The following is a 24932-nucleotide window of genomic DNA, read 5'->3' as shown; positions in this document are numbered from 1 at the left end:
ATATCAGCTAAATGTAAAGTATTGTACTGGTTAGCAGAATAGTTTCACAGTAGTATACACAGTACATTGTAAATTATACTATGGATAAAACTGCATCAACATGAGATTGTGAGGTGGAGCTAAATGTAGCTGTGTTTGGTCTCATCTACAATACAGGATCATATCGTATAAATGATCAAAGGTTGTGAGTGTTAAATCTTAAGTCAGGTGTCCATATGAACCGAGAAAGGTATCTGCCACATTTACAGTCTTTAGCATCAAATTCCCTCTTTGTGTTTCCTCACAGTTTTTCCCTGTTGAGCTGCAGTGGAAGTAGCCTATAGTAACAGAAAGAGGGACTTTGGCACTAGAAAGACTATAACATTGAAAGATATCTACTTGATTTGAAAAATAATAAATACATTTTTGCATAGGAGGAGGACTGTGGGTTTTGGACCTCATCACTTACATTGTAAGCACATTATGAAGGAATCTAATAGTCAGTATGAACAGGAGGATGATTACAGCAGGAAAAACCTGTTTCAATGTTCATTTGGGCTCCTGACTGTTGTTTTAAGACAAACTTGAAAAATTGTGAGCTTGTCCTAAGTGTTGGACAAATACATCTTTTCTCTGAAATTCAGATGTTTAAAGAAGCGGAAACTACTAAAACTGTGAGCCTCAAAACTACTTAAGCAGTGCTATTTAGTTATTTTCCACCACTGCAGATTACGCTCATCTATAACAAAAGCAAGAGTGATTTAGCTCCTAAAAGTGGACCAACCCCATCCTTCTGAGGTTGACCACATTCTCCATTTTCCTGGACATGTTAATCAGTTAACAAATATGGAACAGTTATGTGATAGATGTCGGCAGTTTAAAATGAAACTGCATTTCAGTACAATTACAATATTGGCATTAACTTTAGAAGTAATGTATTCATTGTCCAAAACCTGTCGGACATCTCGTAGCTGTCAACATCTTGAGGTGTGTAATTCTGGTTTAGGAGCAGATTATCTGAAGAGTTTTCACTTTGTTACCTCAATAATAATAATACACACATTATGGTGCAAATTACTGAATCTAAAACAGAATCAACACTATCGAAGAGTATTTAAATAAATGAAACTCCAGTTTTCAGTTGCTCTCAATCAACACTCAGGGCCAAGAATATGCGTGTAGGAAGATAAACAACTGAACTGGGATCCCACAAACTGCATTTCAGTAACTTTCCGTTAAATCAGTTAAATGTGAATTTATAAATTTGCATCACTAAATTATAATACCAACTAATAAGGTGTTTCCTGCAGTATTACTTGTTCTTGTGGTCCTGTGCAGGTGGATGGGCTCTGTGTCATAATCTAGTTTGAAGACCTTTAGTGTGTGTTGTGCCCATATGGTCCATGATCTTAAATGATCCCAAACGAAGATGAATGTTTGAGCTTCACTTCACTGCTTCACAAAGTGATTTGTTGGGTGTCACAATTTTACCACCTTACTGGGCCAGTATGGGCTGAGATGGAGCAGGCTTCATGTAGTTCAGTGTCTTTAACATCTAAAACCTGACAAACCTCACTGTCTAGTTTCAGGTCTCGCTTGAAGTATAAACTGCTTCTACTGTCTGTTACAGCCAAAGCTCTATCTCCATCTTCTCATCAAGAGTCTTTCAAGACAATAATTTCATCCCTCTTGAAAAAAATTACACAACAGTTTGATAAACCACACTCCCATTTCTACAGGTTCAGGTATGTAATTTAGTTCAAAAGCTCTTGGTCCCCTTCTCTTCTCCATTGATATGTGGTTAGCTACCATGACTCAACTGAAAAAAGGGTGATTTCACTGTATTTTTCCCATCCAGACCACATTTTAATGAGTCTCTTGAGTCTCTTTGTTAATCTAGTCCAGGTTTTACAAGTCTAAGTATAGTGGTTTGGATGGGAAAATACAGTGAAATTGCCTTTTTTGTGTTTTAATAAACAAATATGAAAGTGGGTCTAAACAGTGTTAAGTCTTTTTGCTATGATGTCTAACACGTTTTCATAAGTGTAAGTGGTGAAAAAACAGAATCAGCTGCTAAATATCAATATTTATGTTTCCCTTAACTTTCCCCTTAACGCTGAATCGGAAGCTGACTTCAGCTTTGTAGACTGAATGTTAAAGTCCTAACTAACACTATGTGCCCAGCTGATACAGAGCATAATACCAATGGATGTATAATAAGATCTTAACATCCATGGTAGTACTCTGCAGTGTTTCTGAGCTCACACTTACAATTACTCTGCTAGAATTTAAAACATTAGGTTGTAGGTTATAAACTTCTCACATGGTTTCATTTCAATAAATGTTCAAATGATCTGAAATATTGAATCATGTGAAAGATGAAAAATCAAATCAAATCAAAATCAAAGATTAGAGAAGTCATTTTACTGTAGTTTTGGAGGAAATTAAAGGGAGAGTCACCCAAAAAGTCAAAATATCTATCATTAGAAAGAATCTTCCTTTATATTTGGATGCTAATAAAAACTTTTACTGTAGAGGTTTGCTGAAAATGTCAATTGAATCATGTTTAATGTGACCTTGAATAAGAATTTATGAAATATGAAATCACTTTACTGTACAGTTGTGGAGACAATTAAAGGGAAAGTCACCTCATTAGTCAAAAACTAAGAGATAATTCCTTCAAGTTTGAATTCTTTTAAAAATGTTTCCTTACAAGGTTTCCAAAAAAATTCAACTGAATAGTGACCTTGACTAAGACCATATAAAATTTAAAGTAATTTTAGTATAAAGTTTTTGAAAAAATAAAGGGAAAGTCAGAAAGACTGAATATTTCTTCACATTTGAATGCTCACAAAGGCCTTTTCTTTCATGAGGTTTGCAGGAAATTTAATTGGAAATCTGTTGAACGTGACCTCGACTAAAACCACATCAAATTTCAGGTAATTTTAAAGTTTTGAAAATTAGAGTGAAAGTCACCTTGAATGTTAAAACATCTGTTGTAAGAGAATATTTCTCATTTGAACACTCATAAAAACGTTTTCTTATGAAGTTTTTCTGGAAATTTAAATGGAATTTATTATAGCTGGTGTCGTCTTTTGTTGTTGTAGTGGATAATTTTTTTGTATATCATATAACCTTGAAGTTAAAAACTGGTAACTGGCGGGTCCCAAAGGTCCTCATTGAAACAGGTTTGCTGTAATTTGATTGATTGCAAATTTGTTTAGGGAATATGCATCACTAAAGCAAAATATCACCTCAATTGATAAGGGCCTCCTGCCTTGTCTACCTGCATAGAGGAGTCCTGGTTAAATACATTGTATTTTCGATGACTTGAAATAAGTGCTTCAACCGCAGGAAAATACTGTACAGTCTGAAATTGGCAACTTCAAATAAAATCCTTGCTTCAAGTGTTTTGGTTATTCAATATTTACTTGCAAATGACCAGTTTGCTGCATGATTCTGGGAGAAACTGGAGCACCCGGAGAAAAACCAACACAAAACACTGGCCTGCTAACCCCACGCCTCCCTGCTGCTCCTCTTTTTGCTAGACGAGGTTGGAGCCCAATTGGCAGTTAGAGACCCCCATGAAAGGTCTCATTGAAGTGCCAGGTAGGGTACTGTACCTGGCACTTCAATGAGACCGGGGCCCTGAGTGAATTGTGGGACCTGACCTCAGTGGGTAGGCCCATTTAACCGTCATCTTCTCTGCTCAGCATCTTGCTGTGCGCTGCCAAGATTGTGATATCTGACTATGTCCTCGAATATGAGTGTAGCATCGCCCCTGGCAGTCAGCACAGTGAGTCCTTTACAGATCGCACAGCGAATGAACGCGATAAACAGGAAGCACATAAAGAAGATCTGTATCAGCAGTATGCAGCTCAACTGAAATGTCTGCTTAACGCCCTTCATACCATGTGGCACTACAGAAATAACAGCTGCAGTCCCGACTCTTGTCATGGAGCATGCAGCGTTTTGTGCCTTAGGAGTAGCAGTAACGATCCCTCTCCGTGCAATGGTATATGCAGCCGGAGCAGCAGCTACAATTCCTGCTTGTGTTATGCGAGAAACAGCAGAAACTGCTGCTTCTGTCCAAAAACTACCGCCAGACATTGTTGCTTGGATATAAGGGAGACCAACAAGCCCAAAAGTGTGTTTTCAATAATGTTTCTATTACACCACATTCCCAGCTGACGAACAAGGCAAGGCCTTTGACGTCTTTTTGGGGACTGGCGTCTATGAGGCCTCAGAAGGAGCATGAACATCGTGACATTCTCACCTAGTCTTTGCCGCTGCTGTGTTTCCTCACTGGTAACTGGTGGGACACTGGCAGCGCCGGGAGGAGTCTGCGATGTGGATGGCCAGTGATAATCTTTCAAACTGGCCTCAGGCTGCTGTACTGGCAATGGAGCCTCCAACTCATGTTTATGTCTGGCGGGTTTTGGCTTGTTGAAATGAGAGGGTGCTGGGGGATGAGGGTCCACTAAAGCCCTCACCGTCTTAGTGACGAAATTACCCAAAAAGAAGGCGAGATGAAAGAAGGGCATGTCTGTCAGATGGAGTCTGTTCAAGTTAAGAATCAGAAACACAATCTAATAGATCGTACAGAACGACTGGTTTCCGTCCTCAGTGATGAGTGCAGAGTAACTGGTCTGTACAAAGATTCTCAGTTGATGGACTGTTGGGAGAATGGAACTCTGTGACATCACAAAACAGCAAAAGCTGTTCCAGAAGGGGCGGGGCCTTAGAACTGGATGGGCGGGGCTTAATGTCGGATGGGCGGGGTCATTGGGTGTGTTTTTATTTAAAGACCCCCTCTAGACGTGTTTTAAGATGTATATAAAATATTGTACTTTGAATAATAATCTGTCTGATATGATTTTTCCGCAAAAAAAAAGTTATTTAAGTTTTTTTAAATTAAAATTGTTAAAATTACGTCTTCTCTTTCTCCCTCTTTAAAAATGATTCCACAGTCAAACTCTGTACATATATTGTTCTGCACATTGAAGCTCAAACATTCCACTGTAAGAAGAAGAAGATAAACATTTTTGAGTGGAGGGAGACTTTAAGTTGTTTTGTTTTTTAAAAAAATTAAAACTATATAACATTGTAAGTTGGTAACAATAATGCAATTTTGTTTAAAATGTGAGAAAGTAAATATGATTTTAGAGGAAGTTGCATGTTTGAACAACTAATTGTGAGGACCGATGTAAAAAATCGCCAGTGAGATAACTTAAACATTTAGAAAACTTAGTAAATTTAAAAAAAAATAATGTAAATGTAAAAAATAATGTACTTAACAAATATGAAAATGGATGAACATTGACATAGCAGGATATGTAAATTGTTATTTGCTGTTTGATGTTACCTCTTGATGTCAAATAGGAGGTGTTAAGCTGTAGCTTCAGCCTACACCTTTTTCAGACTGTAGGAATCTGTATTCCTACAGTCTGATTTGTGTGTCTGTACACACAAATCTGTGCTTAAAACGTGCATACACACGGATTAAGCACAAATCCGGGATTAATCAATATGTACTTACCTGAATTTGTTCTTACTCTGCAAACAACAGAGCTTTCTTTTTAAAGAGTAATGGAGGTTTGATAGGATGCTAATTACCGATAGCTGGTACGCGCCTAACAATTAAGAATGATTCTGATTCACTAACATACATACGGTGGTAAGAACTAAATTGGCCGCTGCGCACGTGTCATGAATCCGACGGTAATTCTGCATGCGCACTTATTTTGTAAGAACATTTCTACGCACATATTGGTGCATCAGGCCCATTATGTTGTGTCCAACTGTGTTCTTTGAGTAACTGTCTTTTAATGTATGTGGACATATATGTTTGTCTACAACGTAACAGTCTCGTTATTGATTGCAGACCAAAATAAATTTCAGTGTATATACACTCACTGAGCACTTTATCAATCTAATGTAATCCAATATAACAGCTCTGCCATTAATTCAACTTTTACGAAGTTTATACATTTTCAGTTTTTGTTGACATTGTTAGAAAGGTGAAAAATTTAACTGTACTATGAGGTCGTAGGAGGTGCTGGTATACTGGCGTGTTCCTGATGTTTTGCCCCCCTCACATATGTTAACGGGGTGGACAAAATATTAGGAACACTCATATAATCATTTACGACCTCAATAATAAATATCAAGTAGAATTATCACCGTTCTCACAATGTCAATAAAAACTTGAAATGTATAAGCTTCATAAAAGTAGAGTTTATGGTAGAGCTGTTGCATTAGATTGCACAGGTGTTCCTAATTAAGTGCTTGGTGAGTGTATATATAGAATTCATAATATTTTTATATATTTAAATATAAAAACACATTACATTATAAACATTGTAGAATCAGCCAGAGGTAAATTTCAACCAACTTCAAGATTAAAACAGAAAACTCCTTTTTATTTCCTTTATTTTCCTTTTATTTCCACAAAAACACAACCACTACATATTATATCCATAGTTCCTGCTGTATATCTGCAGGTTTTCATGGTCAAGTGTAGAGCTGATGAATCTCTGTAATGGTAAAGTAGAACTGACAGTAATTGTTCAGGAATTTTATTGATCATAGTGCTAAAGCAGGCAGAAAAAACATTTTCTGAAGTCATGCATTTTTTACAACTGCTTGATAAATCATTAATCACACATTCTTATGTCACAAGTTCATCATTTCCACGTTCATCATTAGTAAATTCTTCTCAAGCAGCCAACAAAGTGTTAAGAGGGATTTACTGGGAATCATTTGATGACATTCTGACAAATGGACGAGTGGCAAGAAGTAAACCAGTTCAAATATGTAAATACACTTTAAAGTAAAAACATATCCTGCAAACAATAGTTTACTTAATGTCTGTCTTGCATTGTTTACACCTTGAAGAGTCTTTTTCACTGGTCTAATAATGTATTTACCAATGACTCATGATCACCTGAATGCAAATACATCATAATATTAGCTGACTTAATCAAGTTGATTAGAAATATGCTAACTGTATGGATTCTGGCATTACGAAGGTGGCAAAGGTTCCCTGAATTCTGGGAAAATAAGGCTGCTGGACAAAGCTGCATCTGGAATAAGTCACACGTTCTCTGTATAACTTCATAAATATAATAACTGTATAAATTCAGGGTCTGGATGAGTCTGAATAAGCAAGGCAGGATGAAATGATGATAAGGCAAACAATATTTTGCAACTGTATCCTGAGTTTAAGTGACAGATCCTTTTTCCAGAAACCGTGTATCTATATATAGAAAAGTTATTACAAAGTACATTAGAATAAGGACAAGATCTTCTCAGGTTTGTAGGGTTCATTTCTTGAATTTTCCCAGGTGTTCACGGGCAACTATGAGTCTCTGGATTTGAGCTGTGCCCTCGTAGATCTAAAAAAAGGAAATAAAGAAGGATGTTATGTTTTGCCAGGTACTTTTAAAAGTTGCCAGCAGTGATTAAATGCACCTCAACCCACCTGGTAGATCTTGGCATCTCTCATCAGCTTCTCTACTGGGTATTCGCTGTTGAAGCCGTTGCCTCCAAATACCTGAACAGCGTCAGAGGCCACCTGGTTGGCGATGTCTCCAGCGTACGCCTTGGCAATGGAGGCAAAGTAGGTGTTTCTGCGGCCCTGGTCCACTTCCCAGGCGGCCCGCTGGTATCCCAACCTGGCCAGCTCCACCTTCATCGCCATCTCAGCCAGGAGGAAGGACACGGCCTGGTGCTGCGAGGCAGGAGGACAGAGAGGCGCCTGTTAATCCTGTTTTTATCTTTGTACTTTGAACATTGAACAATTGTGTAGTCACCTGACAGTCAGTTATCATTACTGTTAGTTGGAGTGATAAAAAAAAGGTGTTGTCACTGTTATTTCTATATTTGAACGTCAGATGAATCCACTTATTACCTGTAATGAATTTTTCTGTGACAGTTTTCTGTTGACAACTTATTAAAAAAAATAAAAATAAAAAGATGTGTGTGAACAAACCTCAGCAATAACTCTGCCAAACGTCTTCCTCTCCAGTGCGTAATTGGTAGCTTCATCAAGTGCCCTCTGTGCCAAGCCAGTTGCTCCCGCTGCAACCTGCATTACATTAATTACATTATTAAATGTCAGTTTGGTGATGTCTTTTGTTTACTGCAGTTATGTCTGTGGCATTTTTTCCCCCATTAAGTCAAGCAAATATTGTGGTGAAGTACTTCTTGGATCCATCCGCTAATATAAAACATTTTATGAACCATTTAAAAAGGTGAAATTACCATCATTCTGTTGAGGCTCATTGTTTTTAAACTGGAGCATTTTAGTTTAAACTGGTGTCACTTAGATTTCATGCCAAAAGTTTCTTGCAGCAACAGGATACTGTTGACTACACTTCACAGAAAACAAGGTCCTGTTGTGAAAAGGCTAAAAAAAGGCCCAGAAAATGTTTTTGTAATAAATGCTTAAGAATAATATTTGAGAGAAAACTAAGCTGCTGATTTTGTTGATGAATCCCTCAAAGTTGAAGAAGGCCAAAACTGCAGTGTTTTGCACTGTAAATCTTTTTTTCTGATATTGATCAAGATTTTCATACTACTGATCTTTTATAGATTTCCAATAAACAATTTAATTCCATTTTGTTTTGAATAAAATTAAAAATAGTGAGCCATATCCATGTAGTAACACAAAGACATGACTACATGAGTATAACAAGCAAAGTTTCCATCCAAATGCAGAGCAGATTTTAGTCAAATTTCCAGAAAATCTAGGAAAATGCAAAATAATTCACATTTCCATCCACTACAGTAATTTGAATATCAGGAACTGGGCGCATCAAGATCAACAGTTGGTGGCACCAGTTCCATTTATCGAGTGCAGAAGAAGAGAATGCATTGAGATGACGCCAGTAAACAAGCGTCAGTCAAACCTCACTATGGAAAACCATGTAAAAAATGTGATGAAATACAACATTTATGTTTGCTTCATGTATTAATTTGAGGAATGTTATAGTCTCTTCACCGGTCCACATGGATCTGATGTTAACGTCTGCCGCGAATTGTTGTCTCCTCAATGGAAGCTGGAGTCACATGTTTCATGTATGTGATGATTTATTTGTTAAGTCTGATTCTGCTGCACTTTGTGGCATTTTCTTCTTCTTTATATAAACATTTCCACCTCAGCTGAGTGTAAAAACATCTTTGCAATATTTAAACTTTTTTCCCCCCAGAATTTCCAGCATCTCCACTCAGCGTTTTTAATACTGAAAATGTGCATTAAAAACATGGATGTAAACCCACTTACAGATATTCAGTTCAAATGAGTTGAAGGTAGAAGACTTACTGGTGGCCTGGTCTTGTCGAAGGCACCCATGGCAATTTTGAAGCCAGCTCCCTCTGTGATCAGGACGTTCTCCTTCGGTATCCTCACATCCTCAAAAGTGATGCCTCTGGTGTCAGAACACCTCTGGCCCATGTTCATCTCCTACATTCACAAAACAGACACAAGGACACTTGATCTCATGGTTTGTATGTCATCTAATAATTTACACAGCACTTATTTAAAAAGTATTGTTTATAATGTACTTAACAAGGAGACAAATAATATTCCTTTGAACTCGGTCTCAAACTAGAGAGACAGTCAGCAGGTTCGTGTCTCTGAATCACATCACTGAACTAAAAGGTTTAAAGATTTTGAAGAGATTGATATTGGAGCTTAGTCAGCCATAAAAATACCCCAACAGGAGGAGGAGGAGGAGGAGGAATGTTTTCTTCAAACTGACATGGGTATAAGAAACTCAAAGCCATGTATCATGTGTCCATTTTAAAACAATCAGGGCTTGTTTCAAAAGCACGTTTATCAAGTTATCTGATATGTTTGCAGAGTCAACATAGACACAGACAGACGGAGGTCACAACTCCAGAAACACTTGGCCTTCATCAGGGTGAGACTGAGGAAATATTTCACTACTAACAAGCCAGTTTTGCAGATCAGGCATAACATCACATCAGCGTTTGAGTGATATTTTCCGAGTTGCTCTCAATTTCAAGGTCAATTTCTCTTACAAAAGAAAACTCTTCCTTTAACACTCTAAACTCCAAGAAAAATATTATGATTATAATGTGGAGTCTGTTCATAGATTAGAGAAAAAACAATTTCAGCGTCATCTTACCTTCCTTCCTACTTGAATTCCTGGAGTGTCAGCGTCCACAATGAAGCCAGTAAAAGCTTTGCCTGCTGGACATTTAGGATCTGTATTGGTGCGGGCCAAGAGGAAGTACCTAGGAACACAACAAGACGTACAAACGGTCAATTACTTCCAGACCAGAAGACATTACCCGGTTTATAGTAAAGTATTTACAGCCGTGGTAGTTTGATATGTGTACACACCAGTTAGCTTTACCACCGTTGGTGATCCACATCTTCTGCCCATTAACAACATACTCATCACCCATCTTCACAGCTTTGGTCTTGAGTCCCGCAACGTCAGAGCCCGCCCCCGGCTCTGTGACACAGTAGGCCTGCCGAAAAGACACCACACAGTTATTAACACCGTTTGTTTTTTTCTTTTTGATTCTTCTTGCTGGACTTATGCATCTCCCCTCACAACTTGTTAAAAGTAACTTCCATAATTAGAGATCAGTCTCATTGCAATAACAGCGCAGCTCTGTGTGGCAAGACTAACCTTTATTTTGGTAGCATGTGAAGTTAACTTTGTAGTATTTATATTTGCCTGTGTCAAATAAAATGAAATACTTACACACATAAGAGGCTCCTCAGTCATCCTTCCCAGGTATTTCTTCTTTTGTGCCTCATTGCCAGCGAGAATGACAGGCATTTGCTATGTGAGATAAACAGGCATAAGTTAACTTAATGACTGATGTGACAGGTGTTGAAGGCAACAGTGCTCTTAACCTCATCTCTAATGACAGAACATTTCAGTTTCCCCTTAGCAGCCTTCTGTTATTTGTGGATTATCAAAAGGAGCAAATTGCTCCTTCGTCTCTGACTACATAAAAAAGCTCAGATGCCTCAGAACACCACCAGCTGAAAACCATGATTCTTATTTTGCTGGTGGATCCCAACATCATAGTTTGACAGTATACTGTAATGTTGCATAAAAAAGGAGATTGGTGTCATGGTTTTCTTGTGTTTAAGGGCCTCACATGTGACCTGTGTTGCTTCTTGGTGTGCTGAAATATGTTTGCTTTGATGTGTGCCTCATTTGCTCAGTGGGCTAAAACAAAAACAGAACAAAAAAACTTAAGAAATACAGTATGTAACAATGCAGACAGTTTTGAGAAGTGGTGGTAGGAATTTCAGTAGTGGGTTACCTCAAAATATGTGTGTGTATGTATTTTTTGCCATTTAAATTAACTGATTAAAAACTGGTTCACTAGCAAACACGATGAACAACTTACTCCTAGAGAGTTTGCCTCAATAGCAGTCTGTACTCCTGTGCAGCCATAAGCCAACTCTTCTGTGATGAGGCAAGTGTCGAAGATCGACAAGCCCATTCCACCTGAATGCAAAAAGGCAAACATGACAGGGTTTCTCACTCCATTAACATACAAGAGGGGTGCAAAACATTAGGAACACCTTTCAATATAATGCACTCCAGTACACCACCCTCACCCACTGCCACCTCAATAATAAACATAAAGTAGAATTATAACCTTTCTGGCAATGTCAACAAAAACTGAAAATGTATAAGCTTTGTAAAAGTAGAATTTATGGCAGAGCTGTTGTATTGGATTGCATTAGATTAAGCATAAAGTTTATAACCAGGTGACCTATTGATCCGTACAGTGTGAGCATAGAAGTCACAGGTATTGGCTGTACAGAAAGGCTGATTAAAACATGTAATATGAGAACACACAATGTAGAAGATTCATGCGTATAAACGCACACCTGAAGTGAGCACAGAAAAGCTTTCCAGCTTCAGCAGATGAATGTGAAAACATCTGTCCAGTGTCAAACGGCACAAATATCATTCTACACAGTTTAGTAACAATAAGCAAAACACTTTTTTGAGTGGAAGGGGACTTTATGTGTGGCTATTGTTTAGGCCACCATCTACAAACTAAACTTAATGTCAGACAAGGTGCATCAGGATCTGGGTGGCCCATCATAAAGAGGGTTGGGCCGCATAATACTATGCAACAGTTTAAATAAGGAAGGTAATTTTGAAATGGCAAACAAACAGCAAAATAACATACCATACTCTTCTGCAATGTGACCGTTTAACAGACCAAGCTCCCATGCTTTCTTGATGATGGGGACAGGATACTGCAAAATGACGGGACATTTAAAGGTTATTCTAAATAGGCCAAAATGTAAAACTACAATTACCCAAATTTGAAAAACAAACATTGGTTTGTTTACACGAAAACTCTACAGGGCCCCTTCAAAATGGCTGTATACTCCTTCAGACATGCTTGTTGGATGGTGGAAATGCCCATTAACCCCCCCCCCCCCCCCCCACCCCCAGCTCTCCTTTTTCATTCATGACAACTATTTGTCACTTTTATGTGAGTGCAACACTATGACTGCTTTCCAGTCCTGTCTGAAAATATATGCTGTTATCCCCATATTTAAATCATCTCCCCCAACCCCTCCCCTCTCTGTGACTGTCGGTTTTTCACTCCGCCTTAGAGTGAAGGTGTTCAATACAACACATTTAATTTCCGACGTGGTTGGAGAGCACATCGTAATAACCAGTTACGAGTAGCTTTAGGCTATACAGTACACTCACTGCAGGCTAATCTTTGGACTATACTTACTTCACCACTTTTATCATATTCTGCTGCAACAGGGACAATCTCTTCACGTGCAAACTTCCTCGCCAGCTGTTGGAACTCTCGCTGCTGATCTGACAGCTCTGTGGACCAAAACAGCAAGACGACCCATGATGAGTAGCTTCAACAGACACTTTAAAAAAAGACTGGTTCTCATTTTTTCCAAGTCTGTCTTAAAACAATACTTACCTATATGTACACTGAAAGAGTTACTGGTCACTGTAATCATTCCTTCACTCCATACTGGCTGTGAAAAGATCCCTTAAAACTTAACTATAAAGTGATTTCAATGTAAGAGATGGGGGACAGTCCTTGTTCTGATTAATCAATAATGAAAATAATCGTTAGTTGCAGCCCTAGCAACCAGTAACTCTTTCAGTATACACATGGGCATGTGAGTATTGTTTTAAGACCCATATGAAAAACTGTTCATGTATCCTTTAAAGTGAAGTTCTCACCAAACGAGTAGCCGAGAGATGCTGAGTGGTCACTGGATGACAATTTGGCGTTGGCTGCAGCACTGGAACTCTGCAACCGGATCCCTGACCGCACACTGGCTCTGAGTACCTGAGTGCAGTGGTGGAAGAAGTATTCAGATCTTGTTTACTTAACAAAGTTCTGATACACAAACCCGTTTTCAGTTGTAGGTTTTTCTTGTTTTTCTCTAACCTTTGATTTTTGGTGAAATATTGGATCATTTATTGAAATGAAACCATGTGAGAGGTTTAGAGGGAAAAATCACTATTGCTGTTAACAACTCATAGACATCTGAAATGTGGCCCTGACTACACACTGCTTTTTGAAAGACGTCAAAAGCCAAAAAGGTTGGAAACCACTGGTTTAATCTTTAACAATATGTTGTATTTAAAAAGCTTGTTGTATTATCCATTGTGTCAAATCTTCATCTGGAAAGTAACTAAAGCTGTCAAATGTGGTGGAATGGAAGTATAAAGTAGCATCAAATGGAAATACTGAAGTAAAGTACTTAAGTACTTAAGTACAATACTTGAGTACCGTTAGCGTTAGATTAGCTATTTTCCACCACCGCCTTTGTGTGCGTGGAAGGGGGAAGTCGGCGACATACAACCATATTTACCTTACACAGGACACCTCTACATCGTATACTGTTTTAAGTCACAAGCTAGTATGTCTTTACTGTGTAACAAAACGGTAACAGAGCTTGTCGAAATACTACGATAAAGCGTTTCAAAATGTCACACAACCGTTAAGCAACAGCTAACGTAGCTATTTGCTAAATGTTTGCTAATGTTAGCCAGTGAAGTGACGTAACTAGCAAACATTTCCCTTGGTTGACAAGAAAGGAGAAAAATGTAGGTCAGGGGGACAACAGGCTTCCGTTAGCAATCTTTATTTATCAAAAACTGTAAAATCATACAGGCGAATTGTGGCTAATATAAAGATACTCACCTTACTGAACAGCATTGTTGTGACAGTTGCGTAGACGCCGCAGAAATACTTGACCAATACCTTTGACCTACATATAAAAAGGCGCCTTCTCGTCCAATCACAGCAGCGGGTTTGGTCATGTGACATCGCCTGGCATCGGGGGAATGACTTATGCCCCAGTTTGTTACCTAACCTAACCTCTGTTTTACAACCACACGTACCCCAACACTTCAACTGGTATCACCAATGCTACAGCCCTACTTTACGAGTAATATAACGATGCCATTTAGTGCTTTATAAATGAAAAATATGTGCAGATATCACAAAGGTTCATTCTGAGTGACTGTTTTATCATTTAAAGATACACCTGAGTATCCACAATTACAGCATATTTTAGATATCTAGGCTGTTGGAAAAAAAGTATTCAGTGAATATATTTATAAAGGACAGGTTCACAGTTTTTCAAGTGTGTCTTAAAACAGTAGTCAGGTGTCGACATGAACAGTGAGAGAGGTTTTCCTCGCTCTAATCATTCCTCCTGTTCATACTGGCTATAAAAAGATCTCCTTCAAATGTACTTTCAGTGTAAGTGATGGGAGCTGAAATCCATAATTTTGTGCAAAAATGCATTTAAAAGTTTATCCGAAACTTATATGAGGCTTCAGCAGTCTGAGTTAGTCATATCAAGTTGATATCTGCCAGATTTACAGTCTTTTTAGCGTTAAATTCCCTTTTTGTGTTTCCTCGGCCAGTGTTTCCCTAAACAACAGAAAGAGGGACTTTGACACTAAAAAGACAATAATGTTGAAAGATATCTATTTGATTAGACTCATTTGGATGACTGAAGCTTCATATTAGCTTCAGATAAACTTTTAAATACATTTTTGCACAAAAGGGGGGTTGTGGATTTTGTCCCCCATCACTTACATTATAAGTGCATTACGAAGGGATTTTATAATGGTCAGTATGAACAGGAGGAATGATTACAGCAAGAAAAACATTTCACTGTTCATTTGGGCACCTGATTGTTGTTTTAAGACAGACTTGAAAAATTGTGAAGCCTTCCTTTAAAGTATGACTCCACTCAAAAGTGTTTTGCTGATTGTTACCTAATTTAATTTTATGTTTTAGCAGGAAAAACAGCAGAGCAACATCACAGTATTAGCTGTGACTCAGTTTAGAAATAGCTTTGCAGCAGGTTTCCAGCTGTACCAAAGTGAGGAGAATAAAGAACAATAAAATAGAATGAAAACAAAACAAACAAAGAAACCAAACAATTACCATTAACAAAAAGCCAGACAAAAATCATTCTTCAGACCTATTTATAAGAGTGAATAATTAATAGAACAATACAGCATTTGGCAGAACATAGCAAGAAAAGTAGAGGTCACACTGACATTGCTGTTTGACTGTGTAAATGGCTCAGTGTTTGCCAGCAGCTGGCTTTGACACATCTGGAACTCAGTGAAAATATAAGAAACATGTTTGTTTTCCACATTTTTGTACTTGAACCAAAAATTGAAAATAGATTTGTGTATCAGAACTTTGTTACTTTGTACTTAAGTAAAAGTAGCAGTACAACAGTGTAAAGGCAAAACTTTTACTTGTAATGTAGTAAACAAATAGTGAAGTAGAAGTACTGCAGTGTTATCAGATAATTTTACATAACAATTAAGAGTAAAAATACTTGTGCAGAAAAAGTAATTATAGCTCTCAGAAAAAGTACAATATTTGCTTTTGAAATGTAGTGAAGTAATACTATAAAATTGCAGAAAATAGAAATAAAGTATAAATACCTGATGATTTACTGTATTTTCCATCATTCTCAGAATAAGGGTCACATTTCAGATGTCTATGAGTTGTTAACAGCTCCACCAAATAGTGATTTTTCCCTCTAAACTTCTCACATGGTTTCATTTCAATAAATGTTCAAATGATCCAATATTTCACCAAAAATCAAAGATTAGAGAAAAAGTCCAAAAACTGAAAACAGATTTGTGTATCAGAACTTTGTTTTTTCTTCTTTCCTCTCCCATTAATCATCTCACGACCCCTCAGATTTATCTGGTGACCCTTTGGAGGGACCCGACCCCTAGGTTGGGAACCACTGGACTAAACTAGCTAACTGTATATAAAGTAGTTGAAACTAGCTCCACCTTCAGCAGCTACAACAGTAACATGCTGCTCTAACACTGATGCTTCACTATTAATAATCTAATGATGTCATATATAATAATATGTCAGTCAGAGGGACCAAACCACTACTTTTACTGCAATACTTTAACTACATTTTGCTGCTAATACTTTTTTCATGCAGGACTTTTACTTGCAATTGAGTATTTTTACATTGCTGTATTGGTGCTTTTACTAAAGTAGGATTTTAATACTTCTTCCAACACTGACAGATTAACAAACATTGCCCTTTAATCATCTTTTAGAAGTTGATGGTAGTTTTACAGGATTTAACTCCAAAACACAAGATGGCGGTAATGAACCGTTAAAACGTCAGTTAGTTGCCAACCGCCATTAAAAAATAAAGAAGAGGAAGAAGCCGTTGAAATCTGATCATGCGACAATTTTCAGAATGGTAACTTGCATATTGTTGACAATTGAATGGCCTGTCAGTGTGTTTTAAGACAACATTGTAGCCGACGCGGTTGAAAATGCCCGTTTGGCTTCATTATATCCAAGTTTAGCCTCATAATGACAGATAGTGTTTGACAGCAGCTAACTCGGTGGATAAAATTTAGCTAGCATCAGTGTTAGCACGTAGCTTAGTTGATAGCACAGCCTGTCTAATCTATGTTCATATTTAGCCATTTAGCTTCATCATATGACTGATATTACTTGAGCAGTGAAATGATGGAGGCCACAGTTTAACCACATATAAAATAAAAAAAGGTCAGTCAGAAATGTTTTTAAATGTTTGATGTGTGTTTGATGTCAGGGTACCCAAGTGAAAGATGTCATCCTTAAGCCTGATGCTCCCAACACTCTTCTACTGGACAAACATGCAGACTACATCGCTGCCTACGGCTCCAAAAAGGATGACTATGTAAGTAAAGTCAATTTAAGGGGATTTCTAAATGTTTTATCTATCCTGGAGGGGAAATTTGCATGTTACAGCAGTGCAGTAAACAAGGAAAATAAATGAGAATTAGGAGTAATAAATACAGACAAAATAAGAAGTCAAGTAAATGGAATTCAATCAATATACATTATGAAAATTACAGTAGTTAGGCTATATACATGACCTGACTTGTGTGGATTATAAGAATAAAAAAAGTTGTGCAAAATATGTGCAGAGTGAAGGTTTTAATAGGTGTTGCTGTAGTAATATATGATATATAGGTGAAGTAGTGAATATAAAATATAAATAAAACATGCAGTAGTGTTATCTACACATGCCAGCTATATTTCTACATGTTGTAGTCCAAAAGTCCAAAAGTCAGTTTGTGTAGAAAAGTCCAGACTCTTGAGGTTTAAGGAGTGTGTGGGGTGGGATGCAGATGGTGCTGGGCTTTCACAGCTGTTTTATCCTGTTGTACAGTCTGATGGCAGTGGGCACAAATGAGCACCTGAAGTGCTCTGTCTTGCTCTTTGGTGGAATTAGTCAGTGACTGAATGAGCTACCCATGTTTGAGTGAGGCTGGAAATTTTATAGAAAGCCTGAAACTAGAAGAATGAAGCAGATTAATGTCCGCTAGTTTGGAATCAAATGTCCAACAATTAAATACTGGTTGTACTGGTTGGGTGTTCACTAGAGCTGCAGCAATCAGTAGATGACTTGATTAGTTTTGGTATAAAACTCACATTGCATTAAGCTCAGGTTTACATTCTATTTTCTATTTTTTATATACAAACCTTCTATATATTGTGCACTTATGCATTTATTATGGGCATTAAACAAAGTTCATGAACTTAGTCATTCTTTAAACAAAATAAAGATCTTGTCCATGGGTTGTACAGTAAATAGTTCCTGTATTGGAGTTGACTTTATGTCCTGTTTGCGCTTGTCCAGGAGTACACGCTCTCAGAGTACCTGCGGATGAGCGGCATCTACTGGGGGCTGACGGTGATGGACCTGATGGACCAGCTCCCCAGGATGAACCGGCAGGAGATCATAGACTTCATCAAAGCCTGTCAGCACGAATGTGGAGGCATTAGCGCCAGTATCGGACATGACCCCCACCTGCTCTACACTCTCAGCGCCGTGCAGGTGACTCTTGAGACAGTCAGCACCAAATTTGACAGATTATTACTTATTCTTGTTCTCTCAGAGGGTTTTATGTTGTGAGAAGTTGGAATCATTGCAGTCTAGAAAGACGATCCTTTATCATCTATACTTACTTCATTACTTTCAGTGGATTCTCTTACTGTCATTTTCTAGCAGTTTCTAGTGGTTTATACTGTTAATTTCACTCTCTCAAGCTGCCTCATTATCTGTGGTTTTTAAGATAATTTTCTCCTGTAGGATCTTTATGATTTAAGGTGATGTTTTTAATTTATTCAGCTCCCTGCATAACCTCTGTAAATCCACTTGATTCCTCTGTTTTTTTGACTATTTATTTTTTTGTTTAATTACAGTATTTATTTGAAATCTCTTCCCCAGATCCTGTGCTTGTATGACAATGTGGATGCGATCGATGTGGATAAAGTGGTGGAATACGTCAAGGGCCTGCAGCAGGAAGACGGCTCGTTTGCAGGAGACAAATGGGGTGAGCAGGGTTTGTTTTCTCAAGAGACATTTGCTCCTCAAATAAAAAAAAAAAAAAGAAATAAAAGAAAAACCCATGTGGATTTTATCCACAGTTTTTAGGATTGTGGATAAAATCATTAAAAATGTCAGCCCACACTTTATGTATGTACAGTATTTCTTTTCATATATATTTATACAAATATACAACTCATGTATTATCCCATAAGAAACAAGTATAGTGTAGAGTCTTCTGTGAATTTAACCAAAGGTCAGGCACAGTACTGTTAGCTATAGAACGAGAAAGATAAATGATATCATTAAGAGGAAACGCTTTTTTCATTATGTCATTTAGGTGAGAGAAGATGAAGTCCTTTTTTATTGCTCATTATATGATTATTTAAGGGCCATATGTTTTTAGTAAAATGTCCTTCATCTTTTAAAAAATGATGATGATAATAAACACAGGTGTGTTTTAGGAAGAAAGCCTTTTCTGTTATTATTATTTTTTTACAGATTTTTTTCATAATTCTTGTCATACCGTCTGCTGAAATCCTTGTAAATAAATCAAAGGACTCTCATTTATCTGAATTATAGCCTGCTTTAAAAATATGAACTAGAAAATAAATAAATATATAATACTATATTATAACAAGGACATTTTTTTTTTGTCCTCACAGGAGAAATAGACACAAGGTTTTCATTCTGTGCTGTTGCTACACTTGCATTACTGGTATGTATATGTGACTTTTTTTACAAGTGTTTTATTATTAGCTAATATAACACTGTATGATTTGAAGATGACTCTCTGTTCTTCCCAAAGGGCAAGATGGACGCAGTAAATGTTGACAAAGCTGTAGAGTTCATCTTGTCCTGTATGAACTTTGATGGAGGTTTCGGTTGCAGACCTGGTTCAGAGTCTCATGCTGGACAGGTGAGTCTACTCACACACTCACTCAGTGCAAGAAGACTGCTGAGAGCGTTTTATGTCATTTCTCATTAAACGTGACACCATATTTATCAAAGAAAAAAAAAAGCAGCAACATCCTGAGTTTAAACTGTAACTAAAAGTGAAATTGAAGAAGTCAGATGTTATGTTTTTAGTTCCCACATAAAACATTGAAATTATTACTCTCACATGACAAATATAAGACTGCAGGCTGAGTTTACACTAACAGGATAAACTGTCTGAAATGTGGCTGATATAATGTCATACATCTGTGTCATGAACTAAAAGGATGAGTGATGTGTAATGAACTAAATCCTCCTCAAAAAAAAATCTGTGCGCCCTTTTCCCTTTTTTTGTCCTATAGATATACTGCTGTACTGGCTTCTTGTCTCTCACCGGTCAGCTGCACCAGGTGAACGCTGACCTGCTGGGCTGGTGGCTTTGTGAGAGACAGTTGCCATCTGGAGGCCTCAACGGACGACCGGAGAAGGTTTTTGCTCCTACTGACAAGTTTTTTCCACCTCAGAACAGAACAGTGTGATTCTTCGTGTAGTTTTGCTGCTTTTATGATTCACATTTCTTCTATATTGGTCTTTAAAAAGTCAATATAACTGCAAAGCACAAGTTTTTAGATGTTGGTTTGAACATCAAGAAATTTAGTTTCAGGGGAAATTTAGTCTTTTAAATTAGCAGAAGGAGTCAACATTTATAAATAAATCAGTATATCTACATTTTCAGTGTCAATCATATTTTAGCCGCGCTAGCAGAGCAGCTCTAAGGATGTCGATCCTAATCAGTCAGTCCACGTCTGAACTGAAACATCAACAGAGTAGATTTATTGCAATGAATTTTGGTGCACATATTCCATGTCCGACTCAGGATGAATCACTTTGGTGATCAAATGGATAACTTTTCACTTTTTAAATTTTCTGGAATCCTCTATGATAGTAAACTGAATATCTTAAAGACATTTTAGGTTACATCATTTGCTTTGGGAAACATTGAACGCCATTTTCACCATTTCCTGACATTTTAAAGACCAAACAACTAATCGAGTTGTACAGTAGTGGAATTAATAAAGAATGAAAAAACAACAGCTTTATCTTTTTTACAACCAAACATAGGTGGTAACTGTAGTTGATTTTACCTTTTTTAAAATTTAAAAGGAGTGTTCAGGTAAAAAACAACATGGGGACATTAATTTAGTTGAACCATTGTAACCAACTCTTTCTCATTCAGCTTCCAGACGTGTGCTACTCATGGTGGGTTTTGGCCTCATTGAAAATCATCGGCAGGATCCACTGGATCGACAAAGCCAAGCTGTGCACGTTCATTCTGGCCTGTCAGGACGAGGAGACGGGAGGTTTCGCTGATAGACCAGGAGACATGGTGAGCCGTCAAACACAACTCCTTTTATTTTATTTTTTTTGCATGACTCTTATTCTTATTAACTGTCACCAAACTCTTCTGCAGGTGGATCCTTTCCACACGCTGTTCGGAATCGCGGGTCTCTCTCTGCTCGGAGACGAAACGATCAAGCCGGTGAATCCTGTGTTGTGCATGCCGGAGGACGTCCTGCAGAGGATCGGCCTGCAGCCGGAGCTCCTGAGCTAGCCCCCCCGACTTGTTACGCATGCGCCACCACACCACTCATACACACACACAGACCCAGCTGGACGCCCCTCAGCCACAACCCCCCCCCCCCGACCACCACGGCTGGATGTTGGGAGCAGAGAGAGGACCACAACACATCTTAGTGTTAGCTGAAGTCTACAGACACATTTTAGAGTCAGGTTGTGATCTCCGTTCAGTGACGATGTCGAGGACAGATGGAGTTGCGCAGCTCTGGCAGGATTCCTCTGAGCCGTTCGGTTTTATTCCCTCAGCCACTCATTTTATTATCAAGTCTGTTTTGTTGGTTCGGCTGCAGCAGGAGTGAGTTTGAGAGTTGTAAGATGTTTTGTAGTGCAACCATCATCACTAAAGCCCAGAAACCACTAAGCAACATTCCTTAATTTTTCAACTTGCTCAGTATGTCAGTTTGAGGAGAAACATGTAAAAGCAGAAGGAACTGTTGTGGAAATTAATCAGTTTCCTAATTCTTTCTTGCTCTCAACACCTTTTCAGCTCATCCACTTGCCAAGAAAGTTATTACCCTAATTAGCTTTTTTTTTTAGCCAGAAACAGAAAGTTGTTTTCCTCTGCTTTCTTATCATGTTCGTTACCCGAATGGCTGAAGGATATTCAGTTTTACTCGACAGATTTGTGCGTTTGACTGTAAAAGAGTGGAAGGATTATGTGTGGGAGAGATCAGCTGAGGTAGAGGAAAGGGAAACATAATGAAGTTAGGGTTGCCATTTCATTATGTTTAGACACTTGACATTATGTTTAGACTATCCTGTTAACACTAGAGCAATCATATGAACACTGTGCTAATAGGTCTCACAATTGGAGATGCAACCTGACAACAGGACAAAGATAGTGTTGTTCACGTCGCTGCATTACAGGTAGAGTCACTGATTCTGGAGAAAGATTGTTCAATACACTGTTTGTCAAATTCAGCGAAAATCTCCTCAAGGTCTGCTAGCTGTCCGTTCTGTGTGTGCGCTGGGAAAAAACAAAAGAAAAGCCGGTGTTCATACACGGCTCTGGCTCTGTAAACGGGAAACAAACAAAGTGGCTCGGGGGCTAAGAGAAGGTGGTGGAGGAAGATGGTTCTTTAGGCCGGATTGGAAAACAGTAAGGGTCTCTGAGTCTCTGATGTCTTGGGGGAGGGAGTTTCAGAGCCTGGGAGCCTCCCGAGGGAAGACTCAGTCCCTAAAACTGTGAACTGTTACTCTTCAGCTTGCGCATCGCTCTGGATTCCACCATATTTCTCCTTTGGTCGTTGCCTTGGCAATGTGCGTCCATAAATTTGAGGGGGGGGGGGGGGGGCGAAGCTTCTGAAGGAGCATGAAGGGAGGGGTGTATTTGTTTGGGTGTTTCAGTTCAAATATCAACAATCTCTCTCCAGAATAACTGACTCTACCTTTTAAACGAACCGCAGTTTACAGTTTTCAGTACAAGCAGACAATTGTTTTGGCAGGATTTGGAAGAAGAGGCAATGTTTGTTGACTGGAGACACCCAGAGGTTGAACACATGGCGGTATCATCGTCTCTCGCCAAGTATATTTAACGTCTTATCTGCAGTCTCAGCTACACTAGTAATTTAAATCTTGTTACTCAGTCCAGTGTTGTAACGCAGCTGTTGGCAGAGAGGTTAGATTTGCCCTCACACTGTGTGTCGTGATACATTTCCAGTCCTAAGTTTTGATTATTCATGAGCCGTTCTGTGTGATGGCTCTGAGACAATTTCAGACTTTATTTTATTAAATCTATCAGATCCTTTTTCTTTTAACTGATGTTAATGTCGCTGCGCTGCTGTCTTACTGATTACAAATGTGTCTGCTGGATAACTGCTCAGTGTTGACATTGTTATAAAAGATAAATCAGTTCTCACGTTGTCCCCAATTTAAGTCATTCTCGTTGAGTGGTTTATTAACGATATTTCAACAAAAGCTGATGTTGACCTGTGATTTCAGGGTTAAAATCTTGGTTCCCAAGGATTTGTGCAAAGTTTACAATGATTTGAAATCTTTAAAAACAACTAAAAACCTGAACTCTGACCTGAAAAACCTACCAGGCTTTGTCTTTGTGTTGTGGGGCCAAACCTAATCCTAAAAGCTACTTACTGTTACACAACTGGATGTGTGAATATTAATGTAACTTATTTGTTGTTTGTCTGGTTTGGCAATAAATGTACAATTTTCCCCTCAAGTTTGGTACAGTTTATTTTTGCACTAAAAGCTTGAGGAGCATTTTACAAACAGAAAAATGGGAGATCCAACCCAGCCTGCATGTGTGCTCACTCAGATGAAGGATCAACAAGTCTGTTAGCTCGGTGGATGTGACGGTTTATTAGCTGCATGTGTTGCTTGTATGTTATTTTAGTGGAATCACATGAGTTTGTTAGCTTGGTGTTTTTTGATCTGTGAAAATTTAAATGTGCTAAGTAATTGTAATCTGCAAGTTTCATAGAAGAGATCCAAGATTTTATATTTGACAGGAGATCAAGGTGATGAGAACTATATATCAGTTTGTTCTAGTTTTGACTAGAGCTGCAACAATCAGTCGATCCACAGAAAATTAATTAGCAAGTATTTTGATGATCGATTAATCATTTTGAGTTATTTTTTAAGTAAAAAATGCAAAAATTCTGTGATTCCAGCGTCTTAAATGTGAATATTTTCTAGTTTTTTTTGTCTTCCATGACAGTAAACTGAATATCTTTCGGTTGTGGACTTTTGGTCGGGAGAAAACAAGACATTATATGTTGCATCTTGGGCTTTGGGGGACGGTGCTCGACATTTTTCATCATTTTCTGACATTTAATAAACCAAACAATTAATCAATTAATAGAGACAATAATTGACAGATTAATCAATAATGAAAATAATCATTAGTTGCAGCCCTAGTTTTGACAATAAGAAAAACAGACAACATAATGTATCTACAGGGGCCTCAACGCCTCATGAAGTTTGAGAATCTGAAGAGTAAGTAGACACCACTAGATGGCAGCCTCACCTTTCAAAACACATTCATGGTGACGCAAACAAACTACAATATATGAGGAGTTTCGAGGAAGGATCCTGATATGAAACTCATCAGGTTGTGGATTGTCAGTGATGGATTTCAGACAAAATTTAATGTAGGTTAAATTCACTGAAGAAACATTTTTATTATGAAACCATTACAGTGAGATCGAATCAAGTAAGTTCTATAGTTGGACCTTTAGTGTGTACTGGGAGTTACTTATGGTTTCTTTTTTATTATTGTGTCAATTATCTGCCAATAATTTTTTTTTCAATGAATCAATTGGTCTTTAAAAAGTCATAAAACTGTGGAAAATGTTTGTTACAAGTTCCAAAAGCCCAAACTGACATATTCAAACTTCTTGTTTGAGATGTAAAATTTTACTTCTGTAGAAGACAAAAAAACCCAGTAAATATTTTCTATCGAGGAACTAGATCCAGTGAACTTTTGGCATTTTTAAAAATGACTAAAAATGATTTTTTTCCCCAA

General features: G+C 37.9%; 2 protein-coding genes across 2 annotated transcripts; one reads left to right on the top strand and one right to left on the bottom strand.

Annotated features, from left to right (window-relative positions):
- Positions 1-6394: 6394 nt before the first annotated feature.
- Positions 6395-14291, bottom strand: acadm (acyl-CoA dehydrogenase medium chain). The gene is made up of 12 exons (XM_044368395.1): positions 14188-14291; positions 13218-13326; positions 12745-12842; positions 12181-12250; positions 11383-11483; positions 10722-10802; positions 10352-10482; positions 10134-10242; positions 9305-9445; positions 7973-8068; positions 7463-7711; positions 6395-7376 (listed from the first exon to the last, which is right to left on the bottom strand). Exons 1-12 carry the CDS (start codon positions 14200-14202, stop codon positions 7305-7307), a joined length of 1272 nt encoding a protein of 423 aa, XP_044224330.1. The 5' UTR covers positions 14203-14291; the 3' UTR covers positions 6395-7304.
- A 2351-nt stretch (positions 14292-16642) lies between these two features.
- Positions 16643-23627, top strand: rabggtb (Rab geranylgeranyltransferase subunit beta). Its single transcript, XM_044368654.1, has 9 exons — positions 16643-16753; positions 17114-17221; positions 18188-18385; positions 18779-18884; positions 19543-19595; positions 19686-19796; positions 20176-20301; positions 21051-21200; positions 21285-23627. The coding sequence occupies exons 1-9, from the start codon at positions 16751-16753 to the stop codon at positions 21423-21425; spliced, it is 996 nt and encodes a 331-aa protein (XP_044224589.1). The 5' UTR covers positions 16643-16750; the 3' UTR covers positions 21426-23627.
- The last annotated feature ends 1305 nt before the right edge of the window (positions 23628-24932 follow it).

Source organism: Thunnus albacares, chromosome 12 (assembly GCF_914725855.1).
Source record: "Thunnus albacares chromosome 12, fThuAlb1.1, whole genome shotgun sequence".
NCBI classification, from domain to species: domain Eukaryota; kingdom Metazoa; phylum Chordata; class Actinopteri; order Scombriformes; family Scombridae; genus Thunnus; species Thunnus albacares.
Note: the sequence above shows the minus strand (reverse complement) of the source record. Positions and strands in the feature narration are given on the sequence as shown.

Bases quoted from the DNA above. Each gene is read 5' to 3' on its own strand.
- rabggtb (XM_044368654.1), top strand. The intron at 18,386-18,778 runs GTGACTCTTGAG...TCTCTTCCCCAG, and splicing joins ACACTCTCAGCGCCGTGCAG to ATCCTGTGCTTGTATGACAA. The intron at 20,302-21,050 runs GTTTTTGCTCCT...TTTCTCATTCAG, and splicing joins TCAACGGACGACCGGAGAAG to CTTCCAGACGTGTGCTACTC.
- acadm (XM_044368395.1), bottom strand. The intron at 11,484-12,180 runs GTATGTTATTTT...TTTTGCATTCAG, and splicing joins TCACATTGCAGAAGAGTATG to GTGGAATGGGCTTGTCGATC. The intron at 8,069-9,304 runs GTAAGTCTTCTA...AATGTAATGCAG, and splicing joins TCGACAAGACCAGGCCACCA to GTTGCAGCGGGAGCAACTGG.